Here is a 26,292-nt window from a genome sequence, read left to right as displayed (position 1 = left end):
TCTTTCATATTTAAACCTACGATCTATCTAGAATTGACTTTTGAGCGTGTTTTGAGTGAGGAGTCAAGATTCTTCTTTTTTATCCTATTTGGATACCCAATTGACCCAATTCTACCATCAGTGGAAAAGACCTTTCTTTTCTCCCTATTGGAAATTCACTGTTTTCACTTTTTAATGTTTGAATTCCAAATTTGCCATTGTTTTCTTTGCATTTGCACCACATTTATGAAGAACTAAAGTTAAAATAAGTATTCTCAGTCCCACTCAGATGTCAGACACCATCTTTCTTGCTTTCATATCAAAAGTGCAATCCCGGACTTCCAGGTCAAGTTGGCGGCTTAACAATGTGCGCATTTTAGTTTGTCCTCCAGAACAACTACTAAATAACCAGAAACAGTACAGAACAGCTCCCGGAGCCACAATAGTGACCGGACACACAGCGTACCCCAGTCTGGACCAGCTGGACCAGCTGCGAGCACCCCCCAGAACCGTGAGTTCCCAAAGCTGCTGCGGCCAGCATCCCTCCCACATAGGCCGCTTCCCAGAGGGGAAAGGAAAGGACTTTACCGGCAGCAGAGACTGGGCACAATCAAACGCCAATTGTGGAACTATTTAACAAATTCTGACTATTGAAAATAGGCCCCCAGTTTAGGTGAACCCGATCAAAGTGGAGGTTGCTCATTTTTGCCCTGGCACCAAGGGGGCAGGACTGACAGAAAAAGGGGAAAAAAAAAAAAAAGAAGGAAACAGAGGTTTTTGTGGCTGTGTATCTACAAAGGCTTGACTGCCTCTGGATACAGCAGCAGGACTTTTCAGGCTGCAACTGCCCCAGGCATAGGCAGAAGTGAGCTCTTTTGGGGGCTTATCTGGAACTTGTGCCTTCCCCAGGGGAGGGGGGAAGCCCCACCCAGGTGGAATCCCTCCATCAAGAAATTCAGACACCAGGGCTTGGTAATTTGAAGCCATTAAAACCAGCCTACAACCTCTCCTCTGTCTCCACCACGCCCCCAGCAGGGAGAGTCCACCAAAGTGAAAGGTACTGCATCATCTTATGCTGGTGGGACCTGCAGTCAGACAAGCGCCACACAGAGGGCAGGATAAGAAAAACAGAGTCCAGAGACTCCACAGGAAAGTCTTTAAGCCTACTGGGTCTCACCCTTAGGGAAAACCGATGCAGGTGACTCTTTCCTCCTGATAGGAGGCCAGTTTGGTCTGGGAAAATCTGGCTGGGGTCTATAATATCTAAGTAGACCCTCCTAAGTGTGTGTGTGGGGGGGAAAGCACCACACAAGCAGGGCAAGAAACAAGAAAACAAGAACTGAAAAATTCTCCTCTGTTAAACAAAACTTAAGCTAAAGGTCCAGGTAAAGCTGAATGGAATGTCAAAGAACAGATAGACAACAAATTCATACAGCAAGAAAACCCTAGATAAAAGAAGTGAAAGCAATCTCCAGAATAAACTAATTAAGGTAATTAAATGCCTAGATGCCAGCAAAAAATAACAAATCACACTAAGGAAATTGAAGATATGGCCCAGTCAAAGGAACAAGCCAACAATTCAAATGACATACAGGAGCTGAAACAGTTAATTCAGAATGTACGAACAGACATGGAAAACCTCATCAAAAACCAAATCAATGAATTGAGGGAGGATATAAAGAAGGCAAGGAAAGAACAAAAAGAAGAAACTGAAAGTCTGAAAAAACAAATCACAGAACTTATGGGAATGAAAGACACAGTAGACGAGATCAAAAAGACAATGGAAACCTACAATGGTAGATTTCAAGAGACAGAACATAGGATTTCTGAACTGGAGGACGGAACATCTGAAATCTAATAAGAAACAGAAACTATAGGGAAAAAAAAGGAAAAATATGAGCAGGGACTCAGGGAATTGAAAGACAATATGAAGCACATGAATATACGTGTTGTGGGTGTCCCAGAGGGAGAAGAGAAGGGAAAAGGAGGAAAAAAACTCATGGAGGAAATTATCACTGAAAATTTCTCAACTCTTATGAAAGACTTAAAATTACAGATCCGAGAAGTGCAGCGTACCCCAAAGAGAATAGATCCAAATAGACATACTCCAAGACATTTAATAATCAGAATGTCAGAGGTCAAAGAGAAAGAGAGGATCTTGAAAGCAGCAAGAGAAAAGCAATCCATCACATACAAGGGAAGCCCAATAAGACTGTGTGTAGATTTCTCAGCAGAAACCATGGAGGCGAGAAAACAGTGGGATGATATATTTAAATTATTAAAAGAGAAAAACTGCCAACCAAGAATTCTATATCCAGCAAAATTGTCCTTCAAAAATGAGGAGGAAATTAAAACATTTTCAGACAAAAAATCACTGAGAGAATTTGTGGCCAAGAGACCAGCTCTGCAAGAAATACTAAAGGGAACACTAGAGACAGATACAAAGACAGAAGAGAGAGGTGTGGAGAAGAGTGTAGAAAGGAAGACTATGAGTAAAGGTAAAAAGAAGGAAAATTAGATATGACATATAAAATCCAGAAGGCAAAATAGTAGAAGAAAGTACTACCCATGCAGTAATAACACTGAATGTTAATGGATTAAACTCTCCAGTCAAAAGACATAGTCTGGCAGAATGGATTAAAAAACAGGATCCATCTATATGCTGTCTCTACTCAAAGGACACGAGGCCAAGTACACAAATGGACATTTACACACCAATGTTTATAGCAGCATTATTAACAATTACCAAGAGATGGAAAAAGCCAAAATGTCCATCAACAGACAGTTGGCTTAACAAACTGTGGCATTTACATAAGATAGAATATTATGCAGCTGTAAGACAGAATAAAGTTATGAAGTATGTAACAACATGAATGGACCTTAAGGACATTATGCTGAGTGTGATTAGCCAGAAACAAAAGGACAAATACTGTATGGTCTCACTGATATGAACTGACATTAGTGAATAAACTTGGAATATTTCCTTGGTAACAGAGACCATCAGGAGATAGAAATAGGGTAAGATATTGGGTAATTGGAGCTGAAGGGATACAGATCGGGCAACAGGACTGAATATAAAAACTCAGAAATGGACGGCACAATACTACCTAACTGTAATACAATTATGTTAAAACACTGAATGAAGCTGCATATGAGAATGATAGAGGGAGGAGGGCTGGGGCATAAATGAAATCACAAAGAAAGATAGACAATAAAGATCGAGATGGTGTAATCTAGGAATGGCTAGAGTGTATAATGATAGTGACTAAATGTACAAATTTAAAAAATGTTTTTGTATGAGGAAGAACAAAAGAATGTCATTAGTGCAGTGTGCTGAAAATAGATGGTACTTAATATTTAAAAATTTCAACTAATGTGTGAGACTAAAGCAAAAAATGTTTATTCGTTACAAATCTATACTTTGACTAGTGCATCTCCTAATATAACTTATGTAGATAGTTGATTGAACACCTTAAGTACATGGAACTTTGTATAGAACATGAGATTTTGTTGGGTTTGTCCAGGTGATACCCTGATGAATCCCAGAGTGATTTTATCGGTGAGTGGAAAAGTATTTGCAAAGTCCCCTTTGGGGAATGGTGAGAATGGGGGAAAACTCAACTTCCCCAAGTTGAATTCTTGATATTCTCACAAGCAGTGTGGACAACTAAAGCTATAGGCTGAGCCCCCAGTCTTGGGGTTTGTTCATATGAAACTTAACCCCACAAGGAATAGGTCAAGCCTACTTAAAATTAGGCCTAAGAGTCACCCCCAAGAGAACCTCTTTTGTTGCTCAGATGTGGCCTCTCTCTCCAGCCAACACAGCAAGCAAACTCACCACCCTCCCCCTGTCTACGTGGGACATGACTCCCAGGAGTGTGGATCTTTCTGGCAATGTGAGACAGAAATCCCAGAATGAGCTGAGATTCAGCATCAAGGAATTGAGAAAACCTTCTCGACCAAATGGGGGAAGAGTGAAGTGTGACAAAGTGTCAATGGCTGAGAGATTCCAAACAGAGTCGAGAGGTTATCCTGGAGGTTATTCTTACGCATTAAATAGATATCACCCTGTTAACCCAGATGTAATGGAGAGACTAGAGGGAACTGCCTGAAAATGTAGAGCTGTGTTCCAGTAGCCATGTTCCTTGATGATGATTGTATAATGATATAGCTTTCACAATGTGACTGTGTGATTGTGAAAACCTTGTGTCTGATGCTCCTTTTATCTACCTTGTCAACAGATGAGAGGAACATATGTAATAAAAATAAATAATAGAGGGAGCGAATGTTAAAATAAATTTAGTTTGAAATGCTAGTGATCAACAAAGGGAGGGGTAAGGGGTATGGTATATAAATTTTTTTTTTCTGTTTTTGTTTTATTTTTCTGTTGTCTTTTTATTTCTTTTTCTGAACTGATGCAAATGTTCTGGGAAATGATCATGATGATGAATATGCAACTATGTGATGATATTGTGAATTGCTGAGTGTATGAGTTGGGAATGTTTGTGTTTCTTTCTTGTAATTTTTTTTCATTAATAAAAAAATTAAAAAAATTTAAAAAAAATTAAGCCTAAGAGTCACCCCCAAGAGAACCTCTTTTGTTGCTCAGATGTGGCCTCTCTCTCTAGCCAACACAGCAAGCAGACTCACCACCCTCCCCCTGTCTATGTGGGACATGACTACCAGGGGTGTGGATCTTCCTGGCAGTGTGGGACAGAAATCCCAGAATGAGCTGAGATTCAGCATCAAGGGATTGAGAAAAACTCTAGAATGAGCTGAGACCCAGCATCAAGGGATTGAGAAAACCTTCTCCACCAAAAGGGGGAAGAGTGAAATGAGACAAAGTGTCAATGGCTGAGAGATTCCAAACAGAGTTGAGAGGTTATCCTGGAGGTTATTCTTATGCATTAAATAGATATCACCTTGTTATCCAAGATGTAATGGAGAGGCTGGAGGGAGCTGCCTGAAAATGTAGAGCTGTGTTCCAGTAGCCATGTTTCTTGATGATGATTGTATAATGATATAGCTTTCACAATGTGACTGTGTGATTGTGAAAACCTTGTGTCTGATGCTCCTTTTATCTACCTTGTCAACAGATGAGAGGAACATATGGAATAAAAATAAATAATAGGGGGAACAAATATTAAAATAGATTTAGTTTGAAATGCTGGTGATCAATGAAAGGGATCACTAAGGGGTATGGCCTGTAAAATTTTTTGTTTTCTGTTTGTTATGTTTTTCTGTTGTCTTTTTATTTCTTTTTCTGAATTGATGCTAATGTTCTGGGAAATGATCATGATGATGAATATGCAACTATGTGATGATATTGTGAATTGCTGAGTGTATATGTTAGGAATGTTTGTTCCTTGTAATTTTTTTAATTAATAAAAAATTAAAAAAAAAAGTGCAATCCCGGGCACACAGGTATTCAGTGGTAGAATGCTCACCTGCCGTGTAGGAGACCTGGTTCGATTCCTGGCCCATGCACACACACCCCCCAAAAAAGGAAAAAACATGCAATTCTTTATCCAGAACAGTCATGACATTCTAAGTTGGATTTAAGGAATATGTTGTTCATCTCTTTTTTGTTCAACTTTCCATAATGAAGCTATGCACAGCTCTAGGGGCACCACACACATGTGTAAATGGGTCCCCTGGAAATTGGGCAGTACACAGCCTGTAACATGACGATATGCAGTACCCTCAAAGCTACTTGTAAAAACTGGCAAATAAAAAAAAACATTAGTCTTTTCTTTTTTTTTTTTTTTTTTTTTTTTAAAGAAAGAGGGAGGAAGGGAAGGAAAGACAGAGAAAGAAGGAAGGATGGAAGGAAGGAAGTGAGGAAGAAAGGGAAACATTTTCTTGTTTTATTGTATTTTGTTTGTTTGTTTGTTTTTTTACATGGGCTGGGGCTGGGAATCGAACCGGGGTCCTCCGGCACGGCAGGCAAGCACTCTTGCCCGCTGAGCCACCGCGGCCCGCCAACATTAGTCTTTTCAATGCTTCCAGCAATCTGCTTCTTATAACAAACAAATTAAATACAGTACCAAAGTATGCCACAAGTTTAAAGGATAGGATGGGAAGTGAACTCAGGGCAATCCATTGATTTTTCAGCACTTACCAGATCTTATAACCTTACTTTTTAAGATTTCATATATCAGTGTGTATTCTTGATTTAGAAGTTAGTGTTGATCAAATTATTTTATGCTACGTCCTTACTAGATTGCTCTTCTGTCCTTGGAAAATTTTTCTACAAAAAATTATGTGTCTAGGACTCCCTAGAGTGTTCCAAACTTTAATGGATATATTCAGAAGGAAATCTTGGAGATAGAACTACTGTAGCTGCTTTTAATCTTTTAAGAATCCAGAGGATCCCTTTTCTATACCTTTTAAACTACATCTTATGAAGATTTTTTTCACAAAGGAGTAAGTTCTTGATATTCTGTCTACAGTTTAATCATCAGCAAATGTGCCTGACCAGTGACTTTTGTGAGAATTTTAATTCACACCATACTCTGGTAGCATTAAAACTCTTTGAGGGTGGAGTCGGGATGGATAGAAGCAGAAAGGATATGGAAGTACTTCATAAACTTCTGCTATAATTAGTCCGGGTGGTTAAATTGAACATGGAACAGATAAAAAAAAATCTCTGTCCGCCACAGACTACAGCCCTGTCTATGCAGCTCTGTTAACAAGCATTGCCAGTGGTTAGAATCCTTGATTTGAGACTGGGTCAGCTCAGCACAAACCCATAACTCCTGTTGGGAAAGCAACTCAAAGCTGTGTCCTGAAAGTAGGTCAGCAGCATCCTAAATAAACAATAAGGACTGAATATTTAGAGTTTTAAGATCTTCCAAAGCAGAAAAACCCAAACAAAACCTTTTAGCAGGAACTTTATGTGACTGTTGACGCTTTGCTAGAATATCATGCATTCTATAAATTGACAATAGTTGTGGTAGTGGCATGTGTTCTTAATATCTTAATGATTAATATTATCTCAAGATTCATTTTTGGGTGTCATGTGTTATTTAAAAGGCTGCCACAGTGTTTTTAAGTAGCCTGAACTATTTTCTCTTAACATCTGTTACTATGATACTCCTTTCATTATATTTAATCTGTATGTCTACATAAGGAAGTAATTTTGATCCCACTGCCAAATCATGTGTATTTCTGAAAGACTGAGAGTTGAAATAATTCTTATGATTATATTTAGCTTCTGCTGATCACATTAGTTCTTAAATTTTCTTGCTTGACTCAGATAATATTAAACAACATATGTAGCATTGTTCTAAGCATTGTCGAGGAGTACATGGGTAAAATGCATAAACGTCCTGGTTTCCAAAAACATATTCTGATAGAAAAGGAAAGGGAGTGAAGAAATTAGAGTTTATTAAGCATCTGTTATACATTTCAAAGATTAAGCTGGTGGTTTTCATTTAATTCTCAGTATAGTTCTTCAAGGTAGCCTGTGATATCTCCATTTTACAGATGTTTTTCTTGAGACCCAGAGAGGTTAGGTAAATTGCCCAAGATCACACAGCCAGTAACAGTCAATAGAAAGTCCAGAATTTGATCCAGGTCTGAATCTAAAGCTCATGCCTTTGAGAAGACCACTTTTAAGAAGAATGGATAAAATGTGGGTAGGGAGAGATATATGGAAAATTATTTCAGGAGAAACGAAATTCTTATGGCAGAATACTTAGCCATGAATAGGGAGCATCAAGTAGTCAGTCTAGACGAATAGCTCTCAAACTTTTTTGTCCCAGAAGCCCCTTATACTCTTAAAAATTATTGAGGACCCTCAAAGAGCTTTTGTTTGTGTGAACTCCAAATTAACATATTAAAAATTTAAAAAAATAAAATATTTAATAAAAATTTTTGAATAATAAACCGATTGCGTACTAGCAAAAATAGCATATTTTTATGAAAGTAACTGTATTTCCAAAACATACAAGTAGAATGGCATTGTTTTACTTTTTCTCAAATGTCTTTATTGTATGGTTTATAGGATGACAGCTGGAGTCTCACCTCTATGCATTCAACCTGTTACAGTATCACATGTTATTAAGCCAATGGAAAATACTACTGAATATTCATGAGATATTGAGAATAAAAAAGACAAATCACATCTTAGTTTTACTATGAAATTCATTTTGACTCTACAGAACTCCTGATAGTGTTTTAGAAAATCCAAGGACTTCTTTAGAGAGTCTCTGGGTAAGTTTGGGAAGTGGAGCTCGATTGAAAGGGTTGTGTTGGCACTAGATCATGAAAAGACCTTCAGAAGTTGAATGCCATCTTTAATAAGCATTGGGCAGCCACTTATATTTTTTAAGCGAAGAATAGAGGCACAGGGATGTGCCTTTAGAAGTTATTTTGGAAGTAATACAATTATAACATAGTTGCTTGGGCTTAAGTAACTGGCAAGCAACGCAATGGTTATTGAGGTAGAATATATCGTACTCGACATTTGATTATATATGAAAGACAGGAGAAGACAGGAGTCAGAATAGTGTTGAGATGTTTAGCCTAGTGATTAGGACACTAATGTTCCAATAACAGGTATGGGGAATAAAAAGAAGCAAGCATGGGAAAAAAGATAGTGAACTGTTTTGGAATATTTATAGAGTCTAGAAAATGTTTTATTTTGAGATAATTTTAGTCTTAATAGAAAAGTTTCAAAAATAGTTCAGAAAAAAATAGTACTGAAAAAAATATACACTTCACCCTCATATTCATAACTTACCTAACATAGTTCAGTTATCAAAATGAGTAAAGTAACATTGGTATGATATAATTAACTAAGCTACATTCCTAATTCAGATTTTACCAGATTCTACTAATGTCCCTTTCCTGTTTCAGGATCCAGTCTGGGATCCCATGTTACATTTAGTTGTTGTGTCTCCTTAGTATCCAATATGTGACAAGTTCCTCAATCTTTCTTTGTCTTACAAAGATTTTTATAATGTAAAGAGAAGATGCTTATAATGTATATGGAGGGGGGAAAAAACTAATGTCATTTAATCTCTTTGAAAATGTATAAGAATCTGAACAAAAATCTTTACTTTTTCTTTTAAAAAGTTACAAAAGTACTGTTAAAAAATTGAGACAATATAGAAGACATAAAGTAAAAAGTAATAACACACTTCCAGAGATAACTCCTGTTAACAGTTTATTATATATCCTTTTATTTTTTTTCTGTACATGTGTATGTATATTTTATGGGATTATAATATAATAGCATCTTTTTCTTGAACCTTTTTTTTTTTAATTTTATACTGTATGGTGGGGTCACATTTAATTATTTTTCCATGTGAGTATCCCATTATTGCAACACTGTTTGTTGAATTTTTGTTTGTTTTGCTTATTTATTTGTTACTTTGGGAAGTGCATGAGCCGGGAATTGAACCCTGGTCTCCTGCGTGGCAGGTGAGTATTCTACCAGTGAACTACCCTTGCACCCCTGAACCTTTATTTTTCATTCAAACACCATATTATGTTCATTAAACATCCTGCCATGTCAACATGTACAGATCTTCCTCATTCTTTTTAATGGCAGCACAGTTTTGCATAATATAGTTATATTATTTTATGAAACTATTCCCTTATTGATAGACATTTAAGCTATTCTCAGTTTTTCATAATCATACAAAATGCTACACTGAGCATCTTTATATATGCATCTTTGGCTACCTAGGCTATTATTTCTATAAGGTGAAAGTACAGGGTCAGATGCTATATGTATCTTCTACTTTCATAGTTATTGCCGAATTACTCTCCAAAAGGTTGTACCAATTTATACTCCTTCCAATAATGAGTGACACGCCTATTTCCTACCAAAGCAGTAGATGGAAATATTCTAATAAGTTCACAATAGATTGGTCTGGGTAATGGTTTCATGGGTGTTTGACTATACATTGCTTTCTTTCTTCATGTATATGTTTTTCTTACAAAGCACTGGTTTGTTTTGTTTTGCTTTTGTAACATATATGCACACATACATTACTTGGTAGAAATGAATGCTTTGAAATGCTCCATCTTTGAGACCTTTTACTCTTAAATTCATCAAGGGATAAAAGCATGACCATGAAGAAGTCTAGGCAAGAGGCATGAGGTGCTTACAAAGCGGTTTATTGGGAGGTTACTTGTTGGGGCACATCCTAGATTTTAGAATAGTGGTGTCATAGGAAGAAGTGTTCAGGAAGAGGGAGTCTGAGGTCGTTAATTAGCGGTTTGGCCTGTGGAGTTAAAACTTGTATTTAGAATATATTATGGGATTATAATAGCATCTTTTTGTATGCTGTATGGTAGCATCCTCAGAGGATCCTATGGTCTTGAGCACGTTATATAATTAGTATTCATTTATTACAGAGAGAGAGGGGAAGAAGGGCAAGGGAAGAGGTTACTAATCCTGGCATATTCTTTTGAAATCGCATGAAAAACACTAAATTATTTTTAATATCCCATATGTGGCCACGCGGCTAAGGGTAGATAAATAAGAATGCCAGTGAAAACAGAGAAAGCATAAGTCAAGTAACTAGGTACTTTCGGCAAAACTTAGAATCAAAGGAGGAGACTTTAAGGACTATACATGATGATCCTTGAGTTTTTGTGTTGTATCTAAAGTGCACTGGCTACTGACTAGACTTAAGAGCAATAAGGGTTGGAGCAAAAAAGGTTTGTGTGTAATTTTTATTTGTTTTATATTTTCATTAGTGTATCTTAGAATTCTCATAAGTGTCTTGATTTTACTTTTTCTTGTCAAATTTAACATACATATTTTTGTGGGTGAGGGAGGGTATAAATCATGCTTTTTATTTTCTGATAGTTGTATGGGCCATAGCTTCAGTTGTGTACTTCTAAGCAATAGAATGGGCCATGTTTCCACATATGTTTTTTTTGCAGAGGAGTAGAACATTAGAAATCTAAGCTCTCCTATACATTTTAGGATATTAAGTGTCCTCACCAAAGCATTACTATACTTTTTAGTAGTAAGTAATTACTGATGTGTGTAATTAAGGATGTCTGATGTGCTGTGAGTTGCCTCTTTTCTAGAATGGATAAATTTTAAGTAGACAGCTTTAGACCATGGCCCTTTGCAGGAGTTGGTTGTTGGATTTCACTTCCCTCTTCCTTAGTCCTACCTTCTCTTAGAAAAGGAGATAAAATCAGCGTACAGGGTGGTGGGATGGTGGCTCAGTGGCAGAGTTCTCACCTGCCATGCTGAAGACCCAGGTTCACTTCCTGGTGCCTGCCCATGTAAAAAAAAAAGGTCAGCATACAAAGCAATAACAGGAACAAGATGACCTATATATTTTTATATAATGTTTATATTTTGAAATACTTTTGAACTTACAGGAGAGTTGCAAATATAATGCAGAAGCCCATATGGAGAACTCCAACATATACCCCACCTGGATACCCCATAAGATATTTTTAAAGAATTTGAAGAACAGCCTGACATTTGAAATTTGACCATGGTTTGAAGAACAGCCTGACATTTGAAATTTGACCATGGTTCAAGGCTAATCCAAGTAAAATAAATTTTTGTTGTGGTTGTTAATTAAAAACTTTAATTTGCATGTGTTTGAGTATATGTGTGATTTATTTACATACATATTATCACTATATAAAATATAAACATTATAATTATTAATGTTTTACTACCACTAGAAACTGTCATTTTCTGATTAGTCTTTTTTACTTCAAATAAGGGCAAAGAAGTCCCATTTACACTAATATTTAGAAAACTCAACATGATGCATATTTTCAGAAGCAGTCTCTTCAAAGCCTAAATTTGAAAACTATAAAATAAGGCACATTCTGAAATGGATTGTGTTTTGGTAACTGCACCCTCACCAGTCTTTTAAACTATTTAAATAACTGTGTTCAGCTATTAGAAATTTGGGTGGTTGTCCTCAATCTTGTATTATTCTGTTATTTATTTGAATGCCGAGTATGTGCCAGAGACTGCTGTGCACTTTACATGTATCGTTTCCCTTGATTATCACAGAGCCTATGATGAAGGTAGTAATGCCACTTTATGTTGAGGAAAATTGAGGTTTGGAGAGAGGGAGAAAAAAAGACCGTGTGGCAAGTGAGTGATGACACCTAGACTTGAACTTCAGAGCCTTGATTTTAACCACTGTAGCAAAGTCGAAGACTAAGGCCCTTCTCTTTACCTCTTAACTATACATGTATCAAAGAAGTAGCTCACCCTAATAATTCTCGTTAAGTAGAGAACCACAGCACCAGTTTTTAAAAACAACCACAAAAAACAAAACTGAAAGTACCAAGGTACACTGGAAGAGAACTTTGGACTTGGAAGAAGGAGATGCAAGCTTGCACTTGGCTCAATTACTTAACTCTTATATCACTTTCTTAGAAAGCCTTCTCCCTATCACCTCTCGGCTTTGTTTGCCTATTGAAGCACTTCACCCATCACTGTAATTACATATTGCAGTGATTCTAAGATACATATCCTTTAAAATTTTAACGTTTCTAAAATCCGGATGCATCTTATAATTGATGGTGTCTTAAAGTTAATTGGCAGCAGTTTTCCTTTATTAGTGGTCAGTAAAATAATGTTATTTACAGTTGATGACATCTTTGATCTGATGAAATGCGGTATTTTATTTACATGTGCTCCCATGAAAATATTTTAAATACCAGGTATATACAACAATTTTCAGATTTCTAGTCTAGTCCTCTTTTGAGCTCCAGGTGTGTTGAACTAATTTTTTTTCCTGTTATCACAGGGATCACAGATTTAACATTTCCAAATTAACTTGTCTTCTAGTGTTCCTATCTCTGTAAATGGCATCTAGTTTGTATGTTTGCTGACTAAAAAGCAAGGACTTCAACTAGTTGAATTTGAATCCCATTTCCACCTTTGCTAGTTATATGAGCATACAGTGAAGCATGTTACCTTTACGCTTCATTCGTAAAATAGGGAGCATAACAACACCTTCTGAAGATCATTAGGATGATTAAAACATCGGGTAAATCTTACTTGCCCCTGATTTTCATCGTACGTGTCTGTGACCTCTCTCCTGCACTCTAAACATGTGATTCATCATCACATCCTTTGAGAGCCCCTTCAGAATGTCTCAAATATATCCACTTTTATCTCTTTGCCCTTTCACCAATCCATGCCCCCATTTCTTTTGTGTGTTCTAATCTTGTAGTTTTGCCTTTTTCCAATCTGCTTTCAGCCTGACTTCTATCTTTCTAGTCTCCTTTTATGCTACCCGACTTCACAACGCTCCTCTTACCCCAAACTGACTCCCATTCATACTTTAGATTTCAGCTTAAATGTCACTTCCTCGGACATTCCCTAATCTTCCAAACTAAATTATATTCCTCAGTTACAGTTCTTTATGCTGAATTTATACTATTAATATTTGCAGTTGATTGGTTCTTTCCCATTTGAGGCACAGTGATTTCCCCAAGGTCACAGAGCTAGTTAATGGTGGAACTGCCCTTCCCACTCAGGATTGGCCAACTCTAAAGCATGTGTCCTTTCTATGATCTTTCTTTCACTGCATTCAAAGCAGAAAAAAGCTCATGATTCAGTGTTCTAGGTTTCAAAGCATGACCTGACTGCTCTCCTTTCCACAGAGTGTTCAAGTTGTTCTTTAAATATCCATCTCTCTTTGAACCTTCTTTCTCCCTTATTAGATTGTAAACCTGTTGGAAGTAGGGCCTGTGTCTTGTATATTGTTTGCCTAGCACTTACATAAATTGCTCTGCGTATAGTAGATACTCAGTAAATATTTTTGCCTTAGGAATGTTAAAGAAAAACAGTACTTTAATCCATTGAAGTTTTCCATTGGTTAGAGTTTAACACCTTGTTCTCATACTCTTCCACTAGTCATTGAAAGAATAAATTTTATGTTTTTATATTTCAAATAGAAATACAAGCTTTGAAATAAAGCTGTTGGTTTGTATCTTCATGGATTGTTATGACTGTTTCACTGCATAAAGAAAGAGTTAACCTTAACTATTTTTTCGCTTTGTTTCAGGAATTGAGTGATCTGCAGCGCGATCCTCCTGCTCACTGTTCAGCGGGCCCTGTGGGAGATGACTGTAAGCTTTGCTCTATTGCTAGGATTTTGCTACCTTTAATAATATAGGTTTGAACATCTGTAAATGACTCCAAAACTCCTTTGTTTGTTTCAGTGTTCCACTGGCAAGCAACTATTATGGGGCCTGTAAGTATGATTCATATGTATGAAATTAATACCTTCAGCCATACCTCATTCTTGCCATTTCACCTTTGATCAGATTTTGTGGCTAAAGCTGAATTTTCTTGTACTCTTATTCACCTAGTAAGCAACAGATGATTAAGGATATATGATAATTTTCTAGAGCCTTGGTGGCAGATACATCCTAGGATTAGTGTGATGTTTTCCTTTGCCAAATCCTTGATTATCATATACATAGCAGTGGATCACCCACAGTTTGCAATCAGGCTGCCAGGCTGTGTGTTTGCTTTACCTTTTTTAAAGACAAAACAAAACAAAATACAACAAAAAGTCAGTTGTTCACAACTAAGCACAATAATTCTCACATCTTCAGTTTTAATAAGTTAGAAATAAATCTCATTGGCCAATAATAGAATTCCTATAAGGAGTTAAAACTAATTTATAATGAGAACTTTCCCGATCTGTGAGACAGAACTGATAAAAAAATGCAGGATCTATCTTTGCCAACTCATGAGTTTGTTACATTTAATTTTATTACATTGTCCTGAATTCAAAATTACCAGCTGTTTTATGGCTGGCTTTTCTTAATACTTATTATCCTTTGTTAAGATTATTTCTTTCTACACCTGAGAGACAATTATGACTTGAAACAGGCTTTTCTTTCCACGAGCAAAAGTGATCACCTAAGAATGGGCACTGACAGCTCAAATCTACTTTCTGGGTGAGCGTACATTAGTAACATATTTCCATGAACATCATTGTCTCCTCCCTCTCCTGAAAGAGTTTTATCTAGTAAATAATTTTTAATCGTACTGCTTTATGTTTAACTGTTTAAAAAAAGAAGTAATAATTTTCAGAGTAAGACTCTTAGGCAAGTTTCTCAAATTACTACATTATTACCTTATTGGTTTCTAAAAGGGTAAAATACAATTTATTATTTAACTATCAATTTTTTATAAGAATCTGGTGATTAAAATACCATCATTTAAAGGCTTACCATTTGAATTGTAGCCCTTCACAAGTATTTCATAGGCGAATCACATGCAGCAAATGTGATTATATAAACAAATTATGTTGTTCATACCTCTCTTATTTTAGTAGTATAAGCATGCCACTCTATAGTACTCTGTAGTATCATTTGAATATCTAAGCAGACAGTATCTGACATTGTAATTTGCTTAGATTTTCTATAATCTTTGATGAATGGAATTAAGCAAAATATATAGTAAGAATGATTATACATTATAGTCCTTTAATATATGTGCAGAAACTTAAGGAGAAAGTAATGATAATCTTGCCTTTATTACCAAAACGTTAGTATAAGATGATATATTTAGTTAAATATGAAGGAATTTTAGGTATATTCTGCTACTTTTTTAATCATTTTTTTGCATGTAATAATGTAAATATTTTCTAATTGTCATAAAGAAACATGGCCAGATTTAACTTTCCCCTTGTAAAGTTGATTTCAAGTTTTATAATTCCAAGAATACCAAGATTTATTTAGCTCTGATTTGGGCTTTGTTTGCTCTTCATTGAATCTGGATGTAAATTAGTTTAATATTTTGCATCAAGCACCAAAGTAAATATAATTTGAAATGAGGAGAGATGCTGAATTATTAATAAAACTATAGGACATTTTCTATATTATTTTATAAATTGCTACTAAAGATTTAAGGTCCGAACAGTGCTACCTAGTCTTTTCTTTTCATAATTTGAACTCTCCATCTCCATTTTTGCCCCTTAAATGACCATCAGAACTTAGTTTTATAAATAAGAAGATAAATGCTTGCCCCAACCCTTATTTTCATGCTGCTGCAGAAAATAATTCTTTTCTTATAATAGTCTTGTGTGTGTATTGAACTTAAAAATATTGTGGTCATAAACAAATTTGTTTGAGCAAGCTATACCACTGTGTGTGTCCTGTTCTTGTTTTGTTTAAAACTCTGATGTCAGTCTGATTGGTTGGAAAATATTCCTTCAGACCTCCAGAGAGAAACCTGTTTCAAGGTAAATCATTTGAACTTATGGCAAAATGATGGCATTTTCATCAAACTGATCATCTTTAGGGAAAATAATTGTAAGTTACTAAATAAATATGGGAATCAAACACTGATGCACATGTTTTGTAATTTCAGCCTGATAGCGCATATCAAGGTGGAGTCTTCTTTCTCACTGTACATTTTCCGACAGACTATCCTTTTAAACCACCAAAGGTATTTTTATTTTTATGATTGATGTGCCTCTCATGTCTGGGATTTTACTCTCATCCTGGAGATATAAAAAATTGTGGGTATTTGTGTATGTATACATTTCATAAAACCACTAAATCTAAAATAATAATAGGCTTTCTTAGTCAAATATCACATTATGTCTATATAGCAAAAAGCAGTGTTTCATATGTTATACATTTGGTTCCTTTTCTTTGTTTCCCTCCTTATTAGGTGTATGTTGTTTGAGAAGTTTTTATGAGCAAGAATCAGACTTTCCCATTCAAGGGATTATCTTTCCAAAGTTTACCCTTCTTACTCAGTTTTTAAATACTTAACATATATTTAGCACTTACCTTGCTCTGTTACATTTTTGTCTTCTAAAAGGACTCATCCCTTCATGTAGTGTGGTGGGGGAGATAAAAACATGTACTTATTAAATTTAAGTTAGTTAGATTTAAAAAAGAAACAAATGATAGATATGTCAAGGTTAAAGCACTGGATTAAAATTTTTTATATGAAATATGACAACTCTTGTGGAAGATTAATAGTCTTGGTAGACTTATGAGGACATGTACCAGACTGAAGCCCTACAAAAGATTACTTTGAGGCTTGATGACAACCATGGTTAATTATGTTAGGTACTAACCAGCCATTGTAGCTATTATAAACTACTTATTATACTCTGAAATACTTCTAAATTGGGGGTGGGAGAGGCAAAATGATTTATTTGCTTTCATCTTTTCAGTAGCTAGAAGTATAGGTAGCATAAAGTAGATGCTTATTCAGGTTGTGTTGAATACATTTTTCCTGTAAGATCACATAAAATTGAGGAAAGCAAATTGGTTTTGTTTCGTGCATAATTCATGGATTGACACAGTTTTGTTTTTATTTATAGATTGCTTTCACAACAAAAATTTACCATCCAAACATAAACAGTAATGGAAGTATTTGTCTCGATATCCTGAGGTCACAATGGTCACCAGCTCTGACTGTATCAAAAGGTAATTTTCATTTATCAGATTTATAAAGTTGATAACAGTAAGACAGGAAAAATACAGCAGAAATAACTAAAGCCAAAGTTAAAAAAAAAATCATTCTACTGTCTTTTCTCCTGTTTTGATTTTGCTTTGCTTTCATACTTCCTAAATTACTCTTTGACTTTTAGCACTTGACTTGAAGGGGTAGGGGGCTTCATGGGCAAAACTAAATGATAATATGAGAAGAAATTTAAAATGTTAGAGCTAGAAATTTGAGACTAAGCCTATTGACCTTTTAACCTTTTAGTTTGGGCTTTGTCTTTTAAAAAGTAGGGATAAAAGAAGTAAAAATAGAATTTTAGAACCAGTTGTCCCATTCATTAAGTAATTTATTGAGTAAAACTTTACATCTGACTTACTTCACCAAGAAGAGTAATTATATTTGGCTGATAAAATAAATTACTTAAAATGAAAGATGTGTTTTACAGTCTCGAAAACATCAGTCAGTTTAGTTAGTCTGATGAAAACATCAGACTAACATGTAGCATGTTAGTCTAAACTTCAGATAATCAATGGCATCATTATAAATGACACATAATCTATGATGATTCTTTTTTTATGTTGTTAATCATTTTTTTCAGTGACTTTTTTATTGTGATACAATCATCCAAAATGTATAATCAGTAGTTCACAGTATCACAAAGCTATAGATTCACCATTATAATCTATTTAACATTTTCATTACTCCAAAAACAATAAGAATAAAATTAATAAGAACACCCAAAACATCCCATACCCCCCATCCCTCCCTATTATTTATTTTTTGGTCTTTTTTTTTTTCTTTTACCAGTCTTTCTATACATTGGGTAGAGGAGTGTCGATTTCAAGGTTTTCACACCTCCAAAGCTCTGTAGTTATTTTATTTTATTTATTTATTTTTTACATGGGCAGGAACTGGGAATCAAACCCGGGTCCTCTGGCATGGCAGGCAAACATTCTTGCCTGCTGAGCCACTGTGGCCGGAAAGCTCTGTAGTTATTTAGTCATCTTCAAGAATCAAGGCTGTTGAATTACAGTTCAACAGTTTCAGATATTTCCCTCTAGCTATTCCAATATACCAAAAACTGTAAGAATAACCTCCAGAAAAACCTCTTAACTCTATTTGAAATCTCTCAGCCACTGAAACTTAATTTTGTTTCATTTTTCTTCCCTCTTTTGGTCAAGAAGTCTTTCTCACTCATATGATACCAGTGACAGGCTCATCCCCAGGAGTCATATCCTACATTGCCAGGGAGATTTACACCCCTGGAAGTCATGTCCCATGCAGGGGGTATGCTGATTCTTAACTTCCACAGATGTATTGTGTTTGTTCTTTGTTCAATTATTAGATATCTATATAGGGTATTTGAAGTAATTTCTGTTTCATTAACTAATGTTATTTGTAACTCCTGCATTCTTAATTTGTGTCTTGTTTCTCTAAAAGAAGAAAACCTGATAGCTGGAAAATATTGTTTGGGTTAGGAACTTCTGCCCCCTGATGTAACTTGGTAGTTTTCCTCTCCAACAGAATTCACAAAAATTGTTTCTCTATGAAAGATTCATGGAAAGAATCCATGGTCATTTATTTTTTTATGCATGTACTTAAATATGTAACTTTTTGTATGTGTGAGACATAAACTCTATAGAAAGCAGTGTACACTGCCATAAGTATTTCAAGTATTAGATAGGCAGTAGTCCTTCAGGTCAATTTTTTTGTGGCAGTTTTTCTGACCTAAAATGCTTATCTATAATGGTTATATAGTTTCTAGTGTCCTTTTAAAAATCTTTCACACACTGAAACTGTTATGCACTGGATATGAGAAAGATTCTGTGTCAAAGGGTTATTCAGATTAATTAATACATTCTTTCCTGGAATGCTGTCATAAAATGCATGTCGTTTGGCATAAACAGCTGAGTACTTACACAGATAAAAGAAATAGCAGACTGCCAGATGCCATGTATGCTTGTCTTCTGACATTGGTATCTTTTATGAAAAATAGTTAATATTGTTGGCTTCTGGAAGTTTTTACCTTTAAGAATTCAAGCAACCTTAGTTTTCTCATGTAAGATGGGGTGATACTAGAACTACCATGTAGGGTCATTATGTACTTGGAACTTAGTAAGCACTCACAAGATTGCTAACTATTATACCTTTTTTCTTATCTTCAGTCTGTGAATAATAGTGAGATCAGGACAGATGGCTCCAGGTGGCAGAAGTGGGGAGATGAGGAACTTCGCTTTTGTTCATTTTATAATGGTAGCTCATACTTGGCTCATTTGTTTACATATCTTTCTTTTCTGCATATCCAAAATCTTAGTTTGCTTTCTATCATGAATATAGTCTGAAAGTTTTCAGACTTCTGCCCCCTGATGTAACTTGATAGTTTTCCTTTCCAATCAAATTCAAGAAAATTTTTCTTTAGGAAGCATTCATGGAAAGAATCCATGGTCACTTATTTTTTTTTATATGCTACTTAAATATGCAATAGAATATCCCAGAAAACGTACTCTATTGGTTTAATATATAAGGCTTGAAGTTTTAGTGGGCTGAAGAGAAGATAAGGAAGATGATGAATAAAATACTGTTTTTCATAAACTCTTAGCACATGCTTTCCCTGTCATTTAAGAATCAACTCTACTTTACATATCCATCTTCATATTTGAAAGGACTGGAAAAGATAAAGAAGCATCACTGAAGAGAGTGGAGATGGGAGGTGGTTCTAAAGAGTCCATGTACCCCCTCAGAAGTGGTAGCATGCAATTGAAATAGCCAGTTGAGGAACCAGAGACATTGTTCCCTCTGCTTTCAGATACTTAAACCTGGTTTTTTTTGTTTTTGTTTTTGTTTTTTTACATGGGCAGGCACTGGGAATGGAACCCGGGTCTCTGGCATGGCAGGTGAGAACTCTGCCTGCTGAGCTACCATGGCCTGCCCAAACCTCATTTTTTAAAGTGTGGTTATTTGCCTTAGTATTTTTTTGTTATGTAACATGAAACAACTTTTTTCAATTTTCTCATATATATATATATATATATAGTTGTATGTATTTCAATACATATATATGTATTGTTGTTGTTGTTTTGTATGCTGTGTAGTGGGAGTCACATTTCATTCTTTTTCTATGTGACTATTGTATTGTTGCAGCACTATTTGTTGAATTTTTTTGTGGGGGATGGGGGAACGGAGTGCCTGAGTCAGGAATTGAACCCAGGTCTCCAGCATGGCAGGCAAGAATTCTGCCACTGAACTAGCTTTGTACCCTCCATCTATATTTTAAATTATACAAGTTAGATAAAGATAACTGTTTACATTTTTTAAATGTATGCAAATAAGGTACATGGAAAAAAAGATTAATTGAACAGGTCTTACAAATCTTCCTTCTTTGCAGACAATCTGTAACATTAAGTCAATGTAAAATAGCACTTGAACCCGATGTTAAAAATGGGTTGGACTGTTAACTGTAATTTGATTGTTGTACCTTGAACTAACTGATTAGAGCACAGATTTTTTGCATGAAATTAGAATTTAGAAAAATGGACAGTTTTTATATTAAGATACAAGAAATATTTCAAGAAATATCTAATATTAGGATGACATTCTGAAAGGTTGATCATCATGTGCCTTTTAGGGTATTGTTAATTATCTAAAATGTTTTTGCAAAGCACTCTTGAGTTTAAAGGTTAATAACTATTTTACATGTTTTAAATGGAAATATGGAAATTCAAGTAGAATTTAAAACTTCAAAAGGTATATAAATTTTGTGTTTGTATACATTATATGGTTATTTTTTTAATTTAAAAAATTAAAGATATTTGATACAAACCAAAATTAGTATAAAATTTAATGTGCTTATTTTATTTTGCTTTCTTTATAAGTTAATACGTATATTCAGTTAAATTGTTTTTAAATATTTGTATAAAGTAGATCGTTATCTAATGTGATGTTCTCTTTTAAATCTAGTTTTATTGTCCATATGCTCTTTACTTTGTGATCCTAATCCAGATGACCCTTTAGTACCAGATATTGCACAAATCTATAAATCAGACAAAGAAAAGTAAGTGCTTATTTATGTTAGTTTCTATTTGGGTGCATTTCTATGTAGGTATGCCAAAACATAGAAGTATTGTTAATGTATTTAAATACATTTAATTATGCTTATTGTGCTTACATTAAGTTTATCTTGAGAAGTAAACCTTTCTTTTTAAACCCCTACTCTTTTTACAAAAAATCTTGCTCTTTCCCATTTAGCATTTAATCCTTTAATATTTATAGTACATGTTCTGTGTTTACACAGTATCTCCTGTTTTTAATGGGAAAAAACTATATGTAATTATAGGCAGTGAATTAAAAATGAAAGTATTTAATGATTAGAAAGTATTGTGTATTGTGTTCTCTATCTTCTCCTAGGAAAATAATGGCCATCCACCCCCACCACTAAACTAACCTAATTTTTGAACTACTTCATCTTGTTGGTCTCATCATTAATGTACAGTTTGTAGATAATGTATATTTAGAGTTGGCTTTTGTAGATTTCTGTTAGAAACTAGGCTTTCATTTTGTTGTTTATATGTTTATATTTTCAGAGAGGTTGTAGAGAAATCCAGGAGTTAAAAGATAACTTATGTTTTCATTTTATTTATGCATGAGCCTAAGTCTCATTGATTCAATAATAGGAATATGTGTGATTATTGCAATTAAACATAAGAAGTTAGAATAATTAGTTTTATGTAGATAAATGCTACTAAAAGATTAAATTTGAATGTTTTTACTGTATCCCTTTTGTATACCTACAGATATAACAGACATGCAAGAGAATGGACTCAGAAATATGCAATGTAAATTCAAAAAAATTTTTTTCATATATACCAGAGTACTGTAAAATCTAAGTTTTTTTCGACATTGGCAGTAAATTGAGCACTGTACTGTTTCAATGTACTATGAAGTCCCTTGATATTTACCCATTTTAAATGTGTTTCTGAAGCAAGACAAAACAAACTTCCAAAAATACCTTTAAGACTGTGATGAGAGCATTATCATTTTGTATGCATTAAGAAAGACATTTATTATGGTTTTTAAGAAACTTGGACATCTGTGTCTTCAGCTTACAAGATCTTACAATGCAGCTGAAAAGCAACCAAATTATTTTTTTGCTGAAACTAGGTGTTTTTACATGAGAAATACTGTGTGTGCTAAGATGTCAGTTTTATAAATCTGTAATTCAGATTTCATTCTTTGTTAGCTCACTTTATAATTTGTATTTTTTTACTGTATAGACTAAATATATTCTATTTACCGTGTACATCAACTCATTACTTTTTTTCCTGTGAACAGTATTGAAGAAACCCAACAACCAATTAAATGAATTAACTGTCTGTCTCCCTTGTCTGAGGATATTCTGTAGATTGATTGCAGGTTTCTTAAACCTGAAATGATCTTTACACTGTAATTCTCAATATACTGATTATGGAGAAACACTTGTTTTGATTTTGTTATACTTGACTTAACTATTGCAATGTGAATTAATTGCACTGCTAAGTAGGAAGATGTGTAACTTTTATTTGTTGCTATTCACATTTGAATTTTTTTCTGTATAGGCAATATTATATTGACACCTTTTACAGATCTTATTGTAGCCTTTTCCATATAAATAAAATGCTTTTCTACTATTTGTCTTGATTACTTAAGATGAAATATTTAAAGTTATTTTATCTGTAAGGATCAAAACTCTGTATAAAGTTTTGCATGGAGATTAATTCCAAATTGTGAAAATGAGTTCTGTTGTATTTGGCATTGACCACCATTAATTATGTAAATTTTGTTGTTTAGGTTTGTATCTCTTTATTAAATTGTGAGTCTATAAGATGATATAAATTGGCCCCCTTGTTATAAGGAAGAATATAGAATAAGTTGACATTTTCCTTCAATCACATCTAATATGGATTATTTATTAACATCCTAAAATGAGCTTAAGGCAGAGTCACCCACACTGAAGAAATGTCTTTATAAACCTGAAGAATGAATAGCTCAGTTGATTAAAATGCTCCTCCAGATGTAACTGACACTGTATTTCTTAACATTTCTAAATAATGAATTTCTGAAATAAAATTTTAATGTCACGTCAGCTTGAAAGGGAGCATTCATTTTTTACTATAGATGTTACAAAGAAAACTCCAAAATGATGTTCCCTCTGTTTTTATAAATTGCCAGTTAAAAATGATTTAAATGAGGGTTGTCATGACAGCTTTTAAAGAAAGTTCTAATAACTTGGGGAAAATTACATCTCTTTAATCTTTAGCATGCTTATCAAACTTTAATGACTGTCATTTTTAAGGATAGTTGTAGCTCGTCAAATTATTGGAATGGCTGTATAAATGTACAAAAATATGGATGGGTATAGTAATTAACATAGAATCTAAATCACTTGAGTATTTTACCATGGTTCATTACTATTAAAGCACAAATTAACCTGTTGCTAGAGAATATGCCATTTGTTTTAATAAAATGAATGTAAAATAATTAAATGAATAATGAAATGGAGGTTTAAGAATATGTAGACTTAAAAACATAACTATTACAAGTGATGTCTTGAAACAGCCATATCATGAAAACACTTTTTACTAACTATATTATTATAAACTATGTTTGCCCTGAATTTGAACATTCAACATGAGTAGTTTTAAATACTTAGTATATATTTTGATAGTAAAGGATTTTGTTCCTTGAATATCTTACACTTTTTTAAAAAAAAAATTCATTTGTGTGGCATTTATTTTTGGAAGTGTCTTCTTTTTCTTTTATTAAAGTTTATGAAACTTGCTTAACTACTGTTTGCCTTTGCTTATATCTGAATTGAATAACCAGTCTACTAAGGAGTGAGTGAGTTCTCATAACTGAAAATATTAAGAGCTCATTGGTGGCATAATGATCAGTCAGATCAACATTTGGGTGTATTGTTTTTTGCCTAATTCTAACAGAGATCATTAGTTGCCATTTAAAACTGTAAATTCAAGATCAAGAATTTAATCCTCATAGAATAAGCATTAATTTAAGGACATTCTTGGAGTGAGGGAACTAGGTAACCTTTCAGGGATTTAGGACCGACCCCACCTATTGAAATCCTGGAGTTTCTACATGCAATCTCTCACGGTTGTGTATTTTTGAGATAGAAAGATTGGGAAATTGATTTTCCTCTCAGATTAAAGGAGATTCTTGTCATTTAACTGTTCAGTTATGTCTGTTTATTGGTAGCCAATCTGAACTATGCTTCCACTAGGAGTTTTATTCAATAGTGGTGATGACTGCGAACTTAGGTTTTGGGTTATAGAAATAATTTATGATGCAGTAGTATCTTGGTAACAGTCTAGTAGATGTTATTTCACTTATTTGTATTATGTCACATTTCAGGCTCTGTTCCCATTATTTTATTTTTTGTTTCTTTTGTGGGTGTATGGGCTAGGAATCAAACCCAAGTCTTCCACATGGCAGGTGAGCAATCTCCCACTGAATCACCCAAGCACCCTTGCTCCCATTATTTTAAGTGTACAATTCAGTGGCAGTAATTACTTTCACAGTGTTGTACAACCATTACCATCACCAAAACTTTTTCATCACCCCAGATGATGGGAGTTGCTTTTATTGTACTGGCACATGTAGAAAGTGTGAGCTATACTTTCCACCTAGTTTGCTTGATAGGGAAAACTGTTGAAATCTCTTCAGCTGAAGATCTATTTGTACCCTGAAACACTGTGAATTGTATATAACAGATTATAATATAACTCCTTAGTATACATATTGTGGAGAACATTTGTGACACCACTTGTTTCAGCACTTGTGATACCACTAGTTTTGACAGTCCTACAGCCACCCCCACACATACAGTGTGTCAGTCGAAGAACTCACAGGACTCAGCATATGGTCGTACTCATGGCCAAGATTTAGTACAGCAACACGGCAAGGCTACACAGCCAGATTAGTGAGAGGGAATGACACATCAGGCGGAATCCATGTGCAGGCTTTTAGCTCTCCCCGTAAGGGCTACACATGGTATACTCTCCCTCCAGCAATGAAATGAAGTACGACATGCATGGTGTTTCTGTCCAGGGAAGCCCATTTGAGGCTCAGGGTTTTTACTGGAGCCTAGTTGTGTAGGCATCTGTTCTAGTTTGCTAGCTGCTGGAATGCAACACACCAGAGACGGATTGGCTTTTAATAAAAGGGGATTTATTTTGTTGGTTCTTCAGAGGAAAGGCAGCTAACTTTCCACTGAGGTTCTTTCTTACGTGGAAGGCACAGGATGGTCTCTGCTGGTCTTCTCTCCAGGCCCCTGGGTTCCAACAACTTTCCCGGGGTGACTGCTTTCTGCATCTCCAAAGGCCTGGGCTGAGCTGCAAGTGCCGAGATGAGGAATGCCGAGCTGCTTAAACTGTGCTACATTGCATTCTCTCATTTACGCACAAGCCAATTAAGTCAAACGTCACTCATTGCAGCAGACACGCCTCCTAGCCGACTGCAGATGTAATTACCAACAGATGAGATTCACCTACCATTGGCACATGTCCACAGCAACAGAACTAGATGCCTTCACCTGGCCAAGTTGACAACTGAATCTAATTACCACAGCATCCTTTTCCCACCAAAATTCTACACTACCAGAAGGAAAGCAGGTGTTCACCAAAAATCACGTTGTGAAAATGTCAGCCTGGCACAGCAGGCCCAGCCTTATCACTTGTTATCATCTATCACAAGGGCCAAGTCCCTGGATGTCAGCCAAGGGCCAGCCTTGTAAGCAGGCCTGCAATGTTAACTCTTTCCTGCACACATTACCTCGATTTGTCTGTGATGTTATCCATGTCACATTTAAGCTTATTAGAATCTGA

The 26,292-nt window shown here is 35.0% G+C and overlaps 1 protein-coding gene across 2 annotated transcripts in view; it reads left to right on the top strand.

Annotated features, from left to right (window-relative positions):
* Nucleotides 1-24,237, top strand: part of UBE2D1 (ubiquitin conjugating enzyme E2 D1) — a 44,633-nt gene extending 20,396 nt beyond the window's left edge. The window contains exons 2-7 of one of the 2 annotated variants that reach the window (XM_077125281.1): nucleotides 14,004-14,067; nucleotides 14,161-14,192; nucleotides 16,325-16,402; nucleotides 17,295-17,400; nucleotides 21,377-21,470; nucleotides 22,210-24,237. In XM_077125281.1, coding sequence (XP_076981396.1) covers nucleotides 14,004-14,067; nucleotides 14,161-14,192; nucleotides 16,325-16,402; nucleotides 17,295-17,400; nucleotides 21,377-21,470; nucleotides 22,210-22,255 — 420 coding nt within the window. In that variant the 3' untranslated portion in view covers nucleotides 22,256-24,237. Of the gene's footprint in view, nucleotides 1-14,003; nucleotides 14,068-14,160; nucleotides 14,193-16,324; nucleotides 16,403-17,294; nucleotides 17,401-21,376; nucleotides 21,471-22,209 lie in introns of those variants that run through there. The other variant, XM_077125282.1, reaches the window with a different exon arrangement.
* Nucleotides 24,238-26,292: the final 2,055 nt, after the last annotated feature.

This window comes from Tamandua tetradactyla, chromosome 13 (genome assembly GCF_023851605.1).
Source record: "Tamandua tetradactyla isolate mTamTet1 chromosome 13, mTamTet1.pri, whole genome shotgun sequence".
Taxonomy (NCBI): Eukaryota; Metazoa; Chordata; class Mammalia; order Pilosa; family Myrmecophagidae; genus Tamandua; species Tamandua tetradactyla.
The sequence above is the reverse complement of the archived record's forward strand: the minus strand, read 5'-3'. Positions and strand labels throughout refer to the sequence as shown.